Source organism: Trichoderma harzianum, assembly GCF_003025095.1.
Source record: "Trichoderma harzianum CBS 226.95 unplaced genomic scaffold M431scaffold_12, whole genome shotgun sequence".
NCBI lineage: Eukaryota > Fungi > Ascomycota > Sordariomycetes > Hypocreales > Hypocreaceae > Trichoderma > Trichoderma harzianum.
The window spans coordinates 832,614-848,688 of NW_020209260.1; the positions used below are offsets into that span (position 1 = coordinate 832,614).

At 50.0% G+C, this 16,075-nt stretch overlaps 7 protein-coding genes across 7 annotated transcripts; 2 read left to right on the forward strand and 5 right to left on the reverse strand.

Moving 5' to 3' along the window:
* Positions 1–589: 589 nt before the first annotated feature.
* On the reverse strand, positions 590–1,717 carry M431DRAFT_35738 (hypothetical protein; the record flags this gene model as incomplete). The annotated part of the gene is made up of 1 exon (XM_024914523.1): positions 590–1,717. A coding segment is annotated over one exon (1,128 nt), but the record flags the coding sequence as incomplete, so codon positions are not given.
* An 89-nt stretch (positions 1,718–1,806) lies between these two features.
* On the reverse strand, positions 1,807–3,227 carry M431DRAFT_239520 (hypothetical protein). Its single transcript, XM_024913711.1, has 2 exons — positions 2,107–3,227; positions 1,807–2,035 (listed from the first exon to the last, which is right to left on the reverse strand). The coding sequence occupies exons 1-2, from the start codon at positions 3,107–3,109 to the stop codon at positions 1,995–1,997; spliced, it is 1,044 nt and encodes a 347-aa protein (XP_024770998.1). The 5' UTR covers positions 3,110–3,227; the 3' UTR covers positions 1,807–1,994.
* A 404-nt stretch (positions 3,228–3,631) lies between these two features.
* On the reverse strand, positions 3,632–4,136 carry M431DRAFT_93620 (hypothetical protein; the record flags this gene model as incomplete). Its single annotated transcript, XM_024924494.1, has 2 exons — positions 3,632–3,795; positions 3,860–4,136. The coding sequence occupies 2 exons, from the start codon at positions 4,134–4,136 to the stop codon at positions 3,632–3,634; spliced, it is 441 nt and encodes a 146-aa protein (XP_024770999.1).
* Positions 4,137–4,706: 570 nt separating this feature from the next.
* On the forward strand, positions 4,707–5,502 carry M431DRAFT_93907 (hypothetical protein; the record flags this gene model as incomplete). The annotated part of the gene is made up of 2 exons (XM_024924528.1): positions 4,707–4,908; positions 4,973–5,502. 2 exons carry the CDS (start codon positions 4,707–4,709, stop codon positions 5,500–5,502), a joined length of 732 nt encoding a protein of 243 aa, XP_024771000.1.
* Positions 5,503–6,092: 590 nt separating this feature from the next.
* Positions 6,093–7,578, forward strand: M431DRAFT_511410 (hypothetical protein). Its single transcript, XM_024919649.1, has 2 exons — positions 6,093–6,318; positions 6,403–7,578. Exons 1-2 carry the CDS (start codon positions 6,278–6,280, stop codon positions 7,451–7,453), a joined length of 1,092 nt encoding a protein of 363 aa, XP_024771001.1. The 5' UTR covers positions 6,093–6,277; the 3' UTR covers positions 7,454–7,578.
* A 343-nt stretch (positions 7,579–7,921) lies between these two features.
* Positions 7,922–10,163, reverse strand: M431DRAFT_93268 (hypothetical protein; the record flags this gene model as incomplete). The annotated part of the gene is made up of 3 exons (XM_024924456.1): positions 7,922–9,249; positions 9,313–9,864; positions 10,100–10,163. 3 exons carry the CDS (start codon positions 10,161–10,163, stop codon positions 7,922–7,924), a joined length of 1,944 nt encoding a protein of 647 aa, XP_024771002.1.
* A 2,441-nt stretch (positions 10,164–12,604) lies between these two features.
* M431DRAFT_239584 (hypothetical protein) lies at positions 12,605–13,407 on the reverse strand. The gene has a single exon (XM_024913712.1). The coding sequence runs from the start codon at positions 13,154–13,156 to the stop codon at positions 12,662–12,664; it is 495 nt and encodes a 164-aa protein (XP_024771003.1). The 5' UTR covers positions 13,157–13,407; the 3' UTR covers positions 12,605–12,661.
* Between the last annotated feature and the right edge of the window lie 2,668 nt (positions 13,408–16,075).

Below are 16,075 nucleotides of genomic sequence, written 5' to 3' on the forward strand. Positions count from 1 at the left end.
GTGAAATAATGAAACAGTAAATAGTAAGCTTTTTCTGGCAAGACAGTTTTCGCCCAGGCATTTAGACCGGCAATACTTGCATCCTTCCTTCTGCATCACGGCCAGGTACTTTTTATTGAAATATATATTAATTAGCCTTAGTCTATTGCTCTAGTCTGCTAGAAGGACTGCCCTACTTGTACCTATAGCCTAAACTGACCCCTGTTTAACCAAGAACCGCTACTTCTACTAAGTCAGTGCCCCTAATTTCAATAGTTTTAAAGGGAGGGTCTTGCCATTGATATATTGCTTCCGTGCTCCAGTTTTCTCTCAGAGGATACCGCTCTGGATTCAAGAGTGAGTCCAACGAACATTGATCGTGTAAATCCAGTAAGTAGTTGTTAGCGCCTCTAGTGATTAGGAATCGAACGAGCCGACTGTTTCCAGACTCAATGGCGTAAGATAGTGGCGTCCGTTCTTTAAAATCGACTGCCTCGATGTTAGCGCCGTTGTTGAGGAGTAACTGGACGAGATCAATATCTCCACGTATAACTGAAAAATGAAGCGGCGTACGTCCACTTTCATCTTCAGCTCCAGTATTGGCTCCTTGATCCAAGAGAACTTGTATAATATCCCTGTAGCCCATTTCTATGGCTAATAATAGTGGCGTCATATTATGACCCTCTCTCGATTCAATATCGAAACCGGAGTCAATGAATAGTTGAACAACTTGTAAATCGCCCTTTTCCACAGCAGAGAAAAATAATTTGGTGGACATCTTATCTCCTGATCTGGGAGTCGCTCCGTGCTTGAGCAGTAATTTGACGATGGCTTCTCGTCTGTAGGACATGGCGTAAAACAACGGCGTGCCACCAATGTTATCCGTTACCTCAAGTCGAGCCCCAGCCTTGATAAGTGTCTCAACCACAGCTGCATTCCCATGCCAAATAGCATGAAACAGCGGCGTTCGACCCGAGGCGTCAATAGAATTGATCTCAGAAACATTGCCTAACAGGAGTAAGGTGAATTTTCTGCGCCAGCTTCGACGACCTCGAGCCAATAACTTGACAACATCGTCAAAGCCGTTTCCAGCAGCCCAGGAAAGTGCTGATCGTTCGTACGTCCCGTCTTGAGCGTTTAGTTCTTTATCATTGCCCATGTTAGATAATATCATCTTTACCATTGCATCGAGTCCAAAATATGACACAACCATGAGCGTTGTAAGTTTAGAGGGGAGGTTTGTATTTGATTTCTTCTCCCAAAAGATTGAAAGCCAATCCATGCAAATTGTTGAATTAACATCACATATCCTCATGATAGACTTCGCCATGGACTCGCTGATCTTGGTGTGCGATTCTCGGAGATGCATAGCCCAATAGTTGGCGGAATAGTCGAAAAGAATCCTATTATTCGTGGGCTGGGACTCAAGATCCTCCAATAAAGACCTATAAAAGTCATCAGAGAGGAGAAGGCAAAAAATGCAGATCTCGGCCAGCATTTTGTGGGATTTATGAGGCAATAGAATATGCTTCCACTGAAGGTTCGGGTTAATGTAATCAGTTGAGAGTAACTCATTGTTCCGAACTAAGAACTCTTTCGCAGTCTGGTGTAGGAGATAAACCCTTGAGTGAATGATCATTACCAAAAGTCCGCAGGTATCCCGTATATTTTCCCTCAAACGATCTTCGCTTTTGAAGTCAGCATCATGACGAGGCCGATGATAGCCCCGGACAGATATTTAAAGAAGAAATAGCACACCGTTGTTTTTGGCGTAGTCAAAACGATGCTGTCGACTAAATATTTCACCAGGACTGACTTGCCGCACCCTGGGTCAGCAGAGACCCAAAGGAGTCTTGAAGCAGGGCTATCTCTCCAATCTTGGAAAAGGTGGTGCTGAATAAACCATTCGCATGTTCCAACTACTCTGTCTGGGTTTCGATCTTTGCGATCTCGGTAGGGCGAGGTATTGAATTTTTTCATTATCTCCAACTCTCTCGTTTCAAACTGCCTCGTCTTTAGATACTCAGTAGAGTTATCTTGTGAGTGCTCAGGCAAGCTTGCTGGTAAGGAAATGGTTACCGCCGATCTATGAATGGTCGTACATCGGATTCGAAGAGCAACACTTACTTATTTCCCAATGTTCCAAAAAGGCTTTGGTAGCGGCAGCCGCTGTGGCAGCTGCGTAGGCCTGCCATGTTTTGTTTTTGTGGCTGTCTGCGTAGTCACATACACCTTTGATGACTAGAGCGGCTGGAAATGTCTCCCATACTCCCGCACCCTCCATTTCGAAAGCGATTACTTTGTCGCGGGTAATAATATGATCTCGGACTTTTCCAGATCTCATGACGGTGTCTCCTGTGGCCACAAGTCCGAAGTGAACACTAGGTTGGGGCTCGTTTGATGCATTTACTATCCGGATGCGATCCAGTCCTCTGCATCCAAGCTTCTCACAATTTGTTTCCATAGCCGAAGAGCATAACTCATCTCTATAACATACTACACATACTGACGGCCGACGGTGCTTGTGGAGGTATTTCAGCATGAATAATCGGTCATTCATCGCTCCCGGGTATGGTATCGTAAGATCAGATCGCTGACGCAATAATTGAAGATGTTCCAGCATTTCATTCTGCAATTGTTGCCGGCCTTGGTCAGTCTGTAGTTTGGCTAGAATCGCACGAACTTCAGGTCTCGGCCTTGGTAGGTTTTCTCCAGGGGTGTCCTTTCGTACAAATGTGTTAGGCAATCGCCTCCCGAGATCGTATTGAACCAGTCCTTCACTGATGACAACGTCGCCAAGGAAAAGTTCACCAGAGGGCCCGAAAGGCGCGCCACCACATATTCCGACCACCAGTGCAAGCTGAATTCCGCGAAAGCTGGTGCGAAGGTTGGCGGCGGCAACTGCGGCGGCAACCTTTCCCATGTTGGCCATATGCACAAGAACAACGTTGTGAGACCCAAGAACACCGAGTGAGTAAGCGTTTGTGTCTACTTGGTCTTTTCCATACTTTTCAGCGTCCCAGTGGGCATCAAATACTCCTTGGAGGGCGCTTGCCTCCAGCGGCAAGGCACAAAGAATAGCGATCTTGAACTCATGCCGACTGCTCGGCGGGGTGTGATTATCTGACATTGGTCGGGTTTGCTAATAAGATGTCGATTTGGTATGATGAGAGGTAACAAGTTGGTCATAAAACGCGTTTAGATTGTTAAATTTGGCTTGGGCATCAATGAAGCTGTAAGGATGAGGCTCTCGAGACGGCACAGCCGGAATTGGGTCGCGCCCAATGGGGTGCAGGCGGACGTGACTTTCAAATACTAGGTACCGCGACGCGATGGGCCGCATTTGTCCAATAACTGCTTATTCAAGGCAGTCTCCGTCGATTTACAACTCGCGCGTGCTCATTGGAGTATTCGTTGACTAGCCTATGAGGTAGGGCAAAGCGAGACGGAATACGCCGTATAAGCCACCATTCATTCTCAACAACCCAGCAGGAATAACGAGACTGTGTGGCAATTTTCTTTGGTCAATTAAAAATAATGCTATGATAATTAGTCATTAACACCCAAAGCGAATAGCAATAACTCCTTCGCAGGTCAATCACTTGGATATATAGAGACGAGCTAACTATTAAACTGTGTAATCAGTCCGTCCTCACGCAGTTTCATAAATCTCTGTAGCTTCGGCGCAGATTGACAACGCTTGCTTAGAGAGTTCCCCGTAGTCTACTATATACTTCTTATTAATCATTCCGGCCTTTAATTCAGCAATGATGTTGTCGCGAAGCTTTTTCTCAATCTGACGCATAGAAATGATTGCTTTACGATTCCCCTCTTATCAGCATGCAACGCACAGTTCAGAAGCACAATATGGCACACTAACCATTGGGCAGACGATCCAGAGGAATATCTGTCCTGGCAGTTAAACTGTTTAACTTGACTATTATATCAGAAATCGTCTTCTCTAAGTTTTTAGCGCCGTCGCCAGACTTGGAGCGGCTTGTGGTGAACGCGGAAAAGAAAGACCCTCTTGATCGGGAGGTTTCTTGGAGAATGGATTTGCTCTCATTGAAGTCGACTTTGATCTGCGCCAGGATATCCAAGGCGCCGATGGACTCTGTAGATCCGCTCACATGAAGCGTTTTGCGCTGTGGAGGCATTGAGAGTGGCATTTAAGGAACAGTGATTGAATGGTGCTAGAGGTTTGTCAAGTTTAAGAATACACGTATTCGGTCAACCGTTGAACTGAATATTAGCGCCAACCGCTGCCTGTTTCAGAGTGGAAGTGTTATCAGTTACAGGCTGAAATGCTTGTTACGCGACTATTCGGTTTAGCTGCTGACGTCCTGTGTTGCATTAGAATGAACAAGCTGTAATACTATCGGCTATGCGGTATATATAAGCCTTAGGCGTCAATTTAGGCACCCTTGCAAGCAACACAAAGGCGATCTCTCAGTATGCCTACGGATCGCATAGCCTCACTTTAAATGAGGCTGAGGCCCGGCAATCAGTCCTGCATTGCAGCAGCGTGATCGAATGGTGTTGTGGGCCTGATCGCCGGCTTATATTCTCAAAAGTCTAGTGATTGGTCTATTTAGCCTTTTGTAGAGTTGTTGAATACGTTTCTACGTCCTTGTGTCCGATTTTGTACTCTGGAAGTGTTGTTGAGTCCATCTTACCACATTTGCGCAATGGCCGCTCCTAAAGCTGACGGGGTAATCACCGGAGACATGAACTATGAGCAGCGTCTCTTCCAATACACATTGAGTACAGGAGCTGAAGAGCCTCACTTTATAATGTTCCGAGGTCTTCAAAGACTCAACATTATTCAGTTACAAATTGAACTCGCAAAAATAAAGAAGCTTTCCTCGGAAACCAAGCAGCTGCCAAAGACTAAGAGCGAAGAATTAACGAAACTTCTTCACGACTATAGTAAGATGTTCACGTTTATTCATTGTATCATTAAGTGAACTACTAAGATTAATCTATAAGGCAGCTAACGCTATCCGCGACTACGAGTACCTCAACACACTAATCCCCATCACCGGATCTCAAGCCCGAAACCAGCGCCTCGACATTGAGCAAGCTTTTGCCGAAGTGGGAAACCTATCCGAAGACCCAGGAACTTACCGTCGACTGCCGGACACTTCGATGCTAGCTAGCGACCCACTCCGCGATATCCTCAAGGCCGTTCTTCCAAAGTCTCTGACGTACACCAAGAGGGAGATACAGAGGCGGACACCAGAGTTTCTCGAGGGCCAGCCGCCTGTTGAAGTGTCAGGATTTGTGGACAAGTTGGCACGGTTTATTGTTGCATTTATTGGTGGTGCGGCGCTTGTGGTGCCGATGTTGATTATGAGGTTGCCTGAAGTCACATTAACGAAGAGCTTGGTTACAGTGTCTGTTGCGGTGTTGCTGTTTGCTGTGGTTCTGTCACTTGTTCTGAGAGCATCTAACACGGACACAATGGTATCTACGGCGACATATGCCGCAGTTTTGGTAGTCTTTGTGGGAACAACTTCATAATGACTAACTATGAGTTAGAATGCGAATATCTATAATTTTCTGTTAATTTGATGATGGCTTGATACAGTAGTCCCAAGTGTGGCCAACTAGAAGGCCCTTAGAAGTTCCATTGCCTCTGCCACACCATCATTCTCCACCGCCAAAATATCTAGTCAACTAGTTTCCGCTCAAGTGCCACAGCCCAGCTCTTTCGCCTTTGCTAAATATAATTACTCCGATGAATCCCCTTTTAATTCTCCATTTCCCAGATGAAAACTTGCCAATAACCTCTGCACTATGCTTATTACGCAGAGCCCCCACTAAGCCGACCCTGGAACAATCCCCGATTTTTTGTCCAAATAAACCGACGTCATCTGCTGGCGACTCATGCAAAGTGGGCAGGAGGTGGGGAAGGAGGGGTTCAGAGGGGTCACGGATGGACTTGCCTGCGCAGAGCCAAAAGCCTCAGTGCGGCAAGAGTTGCCATTCTTTGGCAAATGGCCTCACCGTTGCTTCTTTCCTTTATGGCATGATGATTGTTTAGGTAGTCACGATGAATTCAATAGGTAATTGCTGGATGGCGAATTTGGGGATTCTGCATTAATAATGAATCGCAATTGGTGGATAACAAGTTGCCTACGTATAGCTGCAAATTGAAAGAGTATAAATATCCCCTTGGAGCTTTACTTCTCTTCCAAGCTCCAATTCAATCTATACCCACCTCCTGTCGTACCATCTCTCATATTGCATTCTTCTCAGCAGCAACAACACCATCATCATCACCACAACCAGCACAATGGCTAGCAAGACCTTCAACGTCGGTGTCGTGGGTTACGGGTAAGTAACACAACAAACCCCAATTGCAAATCAACAAACCAAATAAGCAAGCAAAACTAACATACATACTCTCTCCTCCTCCAGCCTCTCCGCCAAAGTCTTCCACATCCCCTTCATCACCACAACTCCCGGCCTCAAGCTGCACTCCATCGTCCAGCGCTCCCCCAAGGCCAACGACTCCGCCCCCGCCGACTACCCCGATCTCAAGCACTACACTTCCTCCGACGACCTCATCGCCGACGCCGACGTCGATGTCATCGTCGTCACCACCCCGCCCGACAACCACTTCGACCTGACCAAGAAGGCCCTCGAGTCCGGCAAGCACGTCCTGACCGAGAAGCCCTTCGTCCCCACCTCCGCCGAGGCCCAGAAGCTCGCCGACATTGCAAAGTCCGCTGGAAAGCTCATCTGCGTGTACCAGAACCGCCGCTGGGACGCTGACTTTTTGCTGGCCAAGCACCTCATCCAGACGGGCGCCCTCGGTCGTGTCCTCGAGTTCAACACCCACTTCGACCGCTACCGCGCCGACGCCCCGACCAACTGGAAGGGCCAGCTGGGCATCTCCAAGGGCGGCAGCGCGCTGTTCGACCTGGGAACACACCTCATCGACCAGGCCTACGTGCTCTTCGGCCTTCCTCAGTCCGTCCACGGCCGCCTGCTCAACCAGCGCGAGGGCCGTCCCGAGTTCGAGACCCCGGACGCCGTCGTCGCACAGCTGACCTACCCGGACGGCCTACTCGTCAACGTCAACATCAGCGCCCTCAGCGCAGAGGTCGACCAGCTGCGCTACTGGGTTCGCGGCACAAAGGGCAGCTTCCGCAAGTTCCACCTCGACCCCCAGGAGGACTACCTGCGCGCCGGCGGCAAGCCTACCGACTCTGGGTACGGCATCGAGAGCACCGACCGGAGCAGCCTGACTGCTGTTGACGAGACTACGGGCAAGTCTAGCCAGGTGCCTGTCCCCGAGCTCGCTCCCGAGACGTACCGCACTTTCTTCAGCGAGTTTGCCAAGGCCCTGCAGAGCGGCAAGGCTGAGGATATTCCTGTCAAGGCTGAGCAGTCAAGGGATGTGCTGAGGATCATTGAGGGTGTTTTGGAGAGCGCAAAGACTGGCAAGGACGTTGTTCTTGCTTAAGCAGGGAGATTGGGTGCGAAAGAAAAAGGGAAGATTTGAGTGCATAAGATTGTATAGATGAATTTTGTATATACCAGCTGTACACGTAAGAGCAGCAAAATGTCAATGAAGTTTACGTCAAAAAGTATTGGAAAGATTGATTTCAATTGTATGAAGCATGGTTGTCATGAAAACGGAAGCATTGCATCCGATTGGACTTGTTACAGCCGCCTTAAAGACAAATATTGAGAGTTGGCAAGGTAGTATGGCAAGGAAATGGTTTACATGTTCTCAATATGAAAAAGCCACCCCGCGTAACAAATATCACAGCCAAAGAATATACGTGAGATGAAAAAATTCGTCAAGTTGAAAAAAAGAAATGATCATGATTCTATACACGCTGTCGCTATGGCGAGTTATATCCTATCCCTATCCATTCACCCAGAAGAAGAAAAATAAAATTATCCTTAAAAATGTAGAAGCCCAGTTTTACATGAGCAAAACCGCACACACCACCGCCGCCAACGCCGTCATCATCGTCGCACTACCAGCCGATCTCGTGCCCATGCTCTCAATCTTAATAGGCGTGCCGAACAAGGACGGGTTGTATTCGGCAGGCTCCTGTTCCGCGAGCGTGCCGTTCCAGCAGTACTGCTGGAAGCACTTGTTGCAGGCATCTGGCACGGGTGTTCTAGTGCGCTCGAAGCTGCGGGACAGCATGGCGCAGCCGACACACACAGGCCAGTTGGAGTCGCGCGTCGAGTTGCCCTGGGTGACGACGTCCCAGCCGTTGGTGACAACGGCGTTACGCTCGTCCAGCTCGTACGACATCGTGAAGGTGGAAATGTTGGAGTTGAACTGGTAGGGGTAGTTGGGTATGTAGACGATCAAGGGCGATTCGCTCGTCACGTTGGTGGAGTTGCAGCCAAAGAAGACGGGCTTGGTGTTGAAGCCGAGGTTGAGGAACGTGTTATGGCCAGGGACGTAGGGGAATCCGGTTCCATTAGAGATCTTGTCAATGGCACGCTCGTATGTGGCAATAGGAGAGGCACCATTAGGCCAGGCGTTGTCGGTATCAGCCGATGAGTCGACGGAGAAGACGACGTCGACCTTGCGCTCCTGCAGGAGGTGAGGGTGGTATGGGATATTCTGCAGATCCTCACCACCGTCAACCAGCGTCAGTCGGGTGCTGCCAGCGCCGGGGTTATTCTCTGGGTTCCAGCCCTTGAAGGGGTTGGGTGTCCAGTCTGCAATATCGTTGTTATCGTTGCCGAGGACAGTCAAGATACCGCTGACGATCTTGATGACGAAATCAGGGATTCCCTTGGGAACAAGAGTGCTGTTGCCGTCCTGGAGATAGAGGATAATCTGGTTGAAGAGAGTACTAGAAGTGCCCATGATGTAGCCGACGTTGTCAAAGCCAACCATACAGGACTCGTTCTTGGGCAAGGAGCCATTGGCGAATTTGGAGCCGGCGTACTTGAGTGGCACGTAACCATTGAGGGTTGGGTCAGATGAGCCCATCTCCCAAGGGTTGATATCGAAGACGGTAGAGTTGTTGGAGATGATGACCTGACCCGGTGCACGACCATCTGCAACAAGGAATGGGAGAGGCGTTTGTGCGTTTTTAAAGTCGGGGTCATCGGCAATGGAAGAGAATGTGAAGCCAGGGCCGCCATTAGTAGCATCGACAAGCTGATATGACAGCATGCGACCCCAGTAATCGGTGATGGAGCGGTCGTAGCCAGCATCGTCCTTGGCATCAACGTCGTCAAAGATTTCATTGTAGTAGCCAACCAAGCTATACTGCTCAGGTCCTGGAGTCTCATGTCAGCCTATGTGATTCAGATATGTTCTGGGTTCTCCTGACTTCGACCTACCTTTCAGAATGTTGTTTTGTGTCTGCCAGATGGTATCCGAGTTGAGAGCATCCTGAATAGTGGTGAAGTTGTTAGTGTAGATGCTGCCAACCAGCCAGCCACCTCCAGACAGGCCGGAGAGATAGGTTGCACTCTGTAGCAGACCGCCCAGAGCACCTGTGTCATTACTACCGGGTGACCGAGAATCCCAGGCGGCAATGGCTCCGGCTCCGTTCAACATGGCTCGGTAGCCACCTCCAGAAACGGCCAGGCCGATGTTGGGCAACGCCCTGCTGTCCTTTTCAACATTGGCCAGATACCTGTCGCTGTTGAAGCCAGGGATGGAGACTCGATTCAGAAATGCACGGATGGGTGCAATGGTCGCATTGCGTCTCCGAGGAAGCCATTCCCTCTCCTGGGGACTCAGCTCGGTGCCGATGCGAATCTGGGGGCGAGTGCTGGGGCAATCGACTGGGGAGGGCGCATAGCCCTTGGGTGACTGATCGGTAGCTCGGCCCTCGAGAGACCGGGGGAACTCTTGGAAATCACGATAGCGAATGTTGTCAGGAGGTACTGAGAGGGAAAGTGTATGTTAGCTTCATGTCCTTCATAGTCCATGTGCGATTCATGTATCTGGTTTGTTCTCGAGCCGGGCGGATGGAATAAGAAGACGGCAAGTATCCATTGACCAGATTCCCGGCAATGGACACTCATTACAGCTGAGATTTATTCAAAAGCAGAGCCCGTAAATCCGTTCTCCTGTTTTTTTCCTCCTGAATTCAATAGCACCTAATGACTAGATTCGTACCTGCAGAAGCCCCGGCCGGCGCCAGGACAGCCGCCGCAGCGAGCAGAACCGCCAAACGGCTCATGGTTAAAGTTGAAAGAGGTGTTTTGGAGACCCAAAGATGTAATCTAGCAGTCTTAAATAAGAGAGTAATTTGCTGAAAAGAAAATTTCCTGAGATAAGCTCAAGGCAACAGGACAAGAGGCCAAAGAACAGCAAACGGCTCGCTCGGGCGAGGACGGGAGAGTGAGCAAACAGAAAACGAAGCAAAAATTATGGCCAAGATGAAAATATCAGCTCAGATCATCCAGTGGCATGAACGCCGAGAACAAAACAACACCCGATGACGGGATCAAAGAGGGACCCTGCGGAGATTTATTCCTTCTGTGAATCGACCCAAGGTACCAAAAAAGTATTATTAGCACGGCACCTTTTCTTACCAGCCCTTTCGAGGAACCCATTGCGGTGGCTTAGTCGATGTTTGTGGCCCTCCACAACGTGCTAGTTCGCTCTCCGCTAGATCATCTCACTTTTGGCAGCACCCTCCGTGCATCATGCGGATCCGAACAAAGTAGCAAGTCGATCCGCGCCAGGGCTCCATCGCTCTGCGTCAGGCCAAGAGAGGCGGTAGGTTTGCGCGAATGTGCTCGCACTGCCTGCTTGGTGGCTTGCCAGCGCTATCCTATCGACCATGAGCGTCAAAAAAGTCCGGATGGCGCTTATTTGGCTTCCCGTGCCTCTCCGGCGCCATCATGTCATTGTCCGTCGTTGCCCAGTCCAGTCCAGTGCCCATGGCCAACACTACACAACACAGCACAAGCATAGCTCTGGCAAGGGGAAATTAGGGTTGCGGGCGGCCGCCGCCAATGGCACGCATGTGAAATTTGAGTCGCCTCCAGCCGCCAATGGAACCGCCATACCAAGGGCTTGCCAAGGGACCAGCCGCTTCACATCGTTCCTTGGCGGGCTTTTGCACTGTGACGCTGTGACGAAACTGAGACCCGGTGAGGGAGATGGCATGTGGTCCCGTTGAAGGAGCGAGGCGGTGCCATGGGAGCACAAGGGAGCACAAGCAACGGTCGAGGGGAGCCACTGAGCCGGAGCTAGAGCATCATTCTGCGATCTCTTTGCCGCGGTTTTTGCCCATCTTGGATAATTCCTCACAGCAAGCAGCCTGGGTACGGAGCCCGTAGAGCCCGTAGATTTTAACTATCTGGCCGGCGGTTTAGCGTCCAACTCCGGCGCCTCTTGGGCGTGTGTGCCTGAACTCTGTGAGAAGGACAAGTTCAAGTACGGGGTTGATTGTGTCTCAGCAGCCAACCACTCGGCACTCTGAAGCCACGATGTGATGGATCTGCATGAAAGAGAAACAGCAAAAAGAGCTGCTGTTGGACCATGGCCAGCGCAACGCTGCACTGTGCAGTTGCAGTTGCAGTGCTCGTACGCACAGATCCGCGGGTCAGCAGCAGACAGGACAGAAACGCCCAGGATGAAACCCTGTGAGCAGATTGGCGTTTCACCCCATCTGCCCGTGCCCATTGCCTGAAAGGGCAGCAAAATCCCTGCAGGCACCGCACAGGCGTGTGGAATCTATCGCGTGGGCGGAGGAGGCGCCACCTTTTGGCCCCAGAGAGCTGTCGCCCGTTTGCTGCCCAAGAGGGTCGCCGATTCGAGGGTCCGAACATGACATGGGCGGATTCGAGATTTGACAAATCGAGCATCGACAGCCCGGAATTTGATTCCGCGAAGTGTCCGGGTTTTGCAATGAATCGAGGCAAAAAGATATGTCAGTTCCTAGGGTTCTAGATAGGATTACAGTTACCTAGGTCGGTAGTAGATTACCGGAGGGCAGAAAAACAAGAGGCCTCTCTCTCTCTACCGCCCTCGGCACATCTGTTTCTCCCTCCCTGAAACCTCGCGACCTTCCACTTTGTCCCTCCCAACACAGCACACGAGACAATTCCCCTTTATTTCTTTTTTTTCTCGAATCATAGTCAAATCCTCCGTCAGCCAAGATGCAAATCCCACCAACCGCATGCCCACCCGAGGCTGAGCTGGCAAATGAGAAATAAGGACAGACACCACACCGCCCGACCAAGGCTCGGCTGACCACATGGCTGTGCTTCTTCCCAAGCTTTTTCTGCGCTACTGTACTCCGTTTGAGTATTACTGCACTGCTTGGCTGCTCCGTCCATACGATACGAGTCGCACGCAGCACACGCTTGGGCAAAAGTTTCTCTATCTCTTGATTGATGTCATGGCAACTCTCATCTCCTCCGATCTTTTGCTCTGTCCTTTCCTCCAAATCCCGCGGATGCTCCGGGAACCGAGGCGCTCAGCTCAGGCCAAATCACGATGGATCGTCGTCAAGTCCGCAAAACTAACGTCAGAACCACAAGGGGCCGCTTCTTCTGAATCCCGGATCCCGCCATCGAGGTTCTCTACTACTAATATTGAGTCGCAGCGCTAACAAGCCCCCCCCCCAAGCTAATGCCAGTCGGCCTGGCGCCCTGCCGAGCTTGCCGAGCCCAGCCCAGCCAAGCCCCCTGGTCCCTTTGTCGCCGACCAACCAGAAGCTCGACGTCAAACGGTCTCGGAATGTTGCTGTAGCCCTAGGTCGGGCATATCGGAGTCTTGCCGAGGCGGCGATGGCTCTTGGCTTTGGGTTATGCACCAAAAGATAATCGTAGTAGAGGCTTTGCTAGAACAAGAACAAAAGGATCGTAGTATTGCGTAATAACAGTTGATTATCTGATATAATTCGCTGTTTTGGATGTTGTGGAGAGACAAAACGTCGTCTCTCAGATGCACGGAGTCCGCGCAAAGGTGCCAACCACACGCAGCCGGGGTTGTACAAAGAAACGCCCAACCCTCTTGCAGACGCAGATTGCCTTTGTCTAATTTCCCGCCGTTGGTAGGTGCTGGTGTTGCTTGAGGCCTCCGAGGATAACCACATGCAGGGCAAAGTAAATCTATAGAGTGGCTCATGAATAGACGAGTAGAATCCCTGGCATCACTTGTAATTACTTCTTTGTCGGGGCAAGGAGTGAAACACGACTGTACCATTTTCCAGTTCATCAGACAAGATACTAGCAAATACAACTTCGTAGACGCTCACATTGTGTGAGGGGGTTATTTCTTTTCAGGAGAAGGGGAGAATATGTCTATTGGTCTTTTTAGGGGCACTTGGAACTACTAGGTATGGAGCTGCTGCCCAGCACTCCATCTTGGCTCTCCAGCAGGTGTGTGGCTGTGGGATTCAGCATCATAGCGAGATGCAGAGGACTTCTTGTAGTGGGCGGGCTGTGTTGCCATAACCTAATGAAGTAATTTCTCCTAGTATCTGGCTCAAGTCACTGCATCCTCGCAAATTACAACCGTTTCCAAGTTCTCCGAACAAAGCCTAATCTAAACTCCCCATATCTCTTTACATGATTATTCAAAGGCCACAGATATCATGTCCTTGATACTGTTACAGCTAGGCCAACCAAGGCGAGGCCTCCCACGCATGGCCCAATTCCTGCTCACAACGGAAAGTGGAATCATATTGCTCTCCCAGAAGTTCTCCCCAGATGTATAGACTATCCAGGCCAAGAATAGTGTTCCTGTTGTCTCCTGATGTAGATAGAGCGAAAACCATACTGATATACAAGCAACAGACTTTGATAACTTCTTTCTTGTTGAATTGTCTGTAAGTCTTCTTCAGTTTCTTGAAACCCCCTTCTTGCTCTTGTTAACGTCTCCCTTTTATGACAGTACATCCGAATCAGCATGACTTTATCCAAGCCCCTATTCCACCTTACGTCCCTCGTCTCGAATATCCACCATCTACACAGATGATTTACTACACTGCCATTCAAGCACAGAAAGATTGAAAGTTTGTCTGAAGGAACTTCTCGCAGCAGCAACTACAATTGCTCCTTCAACCCGCTTCCGGTGTATTCAACAGCTAGTGTCCGCGCCGAGATCGAACTTGTTTGTACGATCGAAATATTGCTCACCTCTGTCTAGTTATATCATATGATGCTAGCCACGACTAACATCTCGATCCTCCGCTACAGCATTTTGTGGTCATATAGTCCGTAATGATCCTGTGCCTGTATCAGATTTTGACCTACGACTAGATACTGCTGTCTTGCTCTCATCTGCATCCCCTGAATCTCCATGCTACTTGTATCCCTTGACTTCTTTCGTGTAACCATCTAGGGGCTCTTTCTTCTTCAATGTGAGACCGGCAGTGGCGTTTTCGTACAACCTTATTCAATACGAATCTCGTATCGTTGTTTCAACTCAAAGTTTGTCCCGGGCCGTTTAGAGGGCAGAACCCCTCTTCAATGACACCGCTGGCATCCAAATAATTCAAATTGTAGAAATGTGAGAAGATGTATTACTCCAGGGATAGCATGTGACATGACCTTGAGCTGCTATCGACACTCCTCTGGAAGAGCCCCTCTAAGTTTGACATAATGAGATGGGCATACCACACTATCTTCAAGATACGTGCGGTTCCAAATCAGAAGTCAAGAACATACCCCGACCGCCACATTATGCCCATGTCTACTACACGATACGATACTAGTCATTCGTTACTTGGGCTTCAACGCATTACGCAAGTCTCAACGGGTCCTATCGAGCTCTAAAACAGGACATTATTCCATACAGCTACACTTGTTACATTTATAGAGTTAAACTTCAAAAAGAAGATAAAGAGCCTGTGCGATTAGTCTGCTTCCCCAAACGGACAAACATGAAAAGAAGCCTATTACGAAGCCATGTTAACAGCCTAAAAGTGAGGTAATGTGAAAATCCCAAAGTCCGGACCAAATGTAATTTGGGCTTTCTTTCTCGTTTTGAACCCCGAACTGAACACTATCCGTCGAATAAATCCTGTAAGTAAGACTTCATGTTACTTTGTTCCCTATTACAGTCTGCTGAGTATGTTTGAGTAAGGGCAGCTGGCCCAAGTTACGTGACCAATGATTACGCGCCAGGGGGGGGAGGCGGAGGGGGCTGATCGCTCGGAGGAGGAGGAGGAGCATCTCCAGAAGGAGGAGGAGGCGGCGGTGCTGATCCTGAGTACTGCTGGATGAGAGCGTTGAGAGGACCAAGACCTGGGGGAGCAGATAGACCGGCAGCACCCGCCTGGGGGAGACCAGGAGGCGCACCCATACCAGGTGCAGCGCCATAGGCACCGTACGCAGCAGCGTAGTTGGCATACCCACCCATTCCAGGAGCCTGGTGCTGCGGTGCTTGGTGAGCCTGTTGATGCCACGGAGCCGCTCCTCCAGATGAAGAGTCATAGTTCTGTTGTCCATAGTAGTTGTTTTCGCCGCCGTGACCGTTGCCGTTGCTATTCTCGTGGCCGCGATTGCGATCGCGTGCCCAAGGAGCCGCAGAGCCTCCGCCGTTGCCTCCGTCATTAGAGTCTTGGTTGCGGGATCTCCAGGGCGCGGGTCCACCAGTAGGTCCTCGTTGCCATGGCTTCGCTTCGCTGTTTCCATTGTAGTTGTTGCTGCTTGGGCCGGCCTCGATCTGCGCTGGGGCAGCTCCGGAGCCGCCGCCGAGTTCTTGCATGAGTTGCTGAAAAGGGGCGTTAATAACTGGATACCATTCTGGGGGGAAGGGATAGCTACATACCTCCATTTCACGATCAACAGCATCGCCACCTCCGATCCTACCTGCAGGTCTAGCACCACCCGCATCGTTGCGCCAATTGGCACCTCTCTGGCGATCCGGACAATCTCTAGCCATATGGCCGGCATTGCCACAGACTCGACAGATGATGCTGGCGGTGTAGTTCTGTCGCTCGGGACAATCGTACTTGCGATGTCCAATCTTACCACAGTTCTGACAGGCTTGGTTCTCGTCATCTCGAAGAGTTCCGTTGAGGGCCGCAAGTTCTCGAAGCTGGTTACGCTTGAGTTCGTTTTGGCCTTCAGGAATGGAAGCTGCCTGTAATGGAGTATTAGCACCAAAGGGTATGAACATGATCGACGC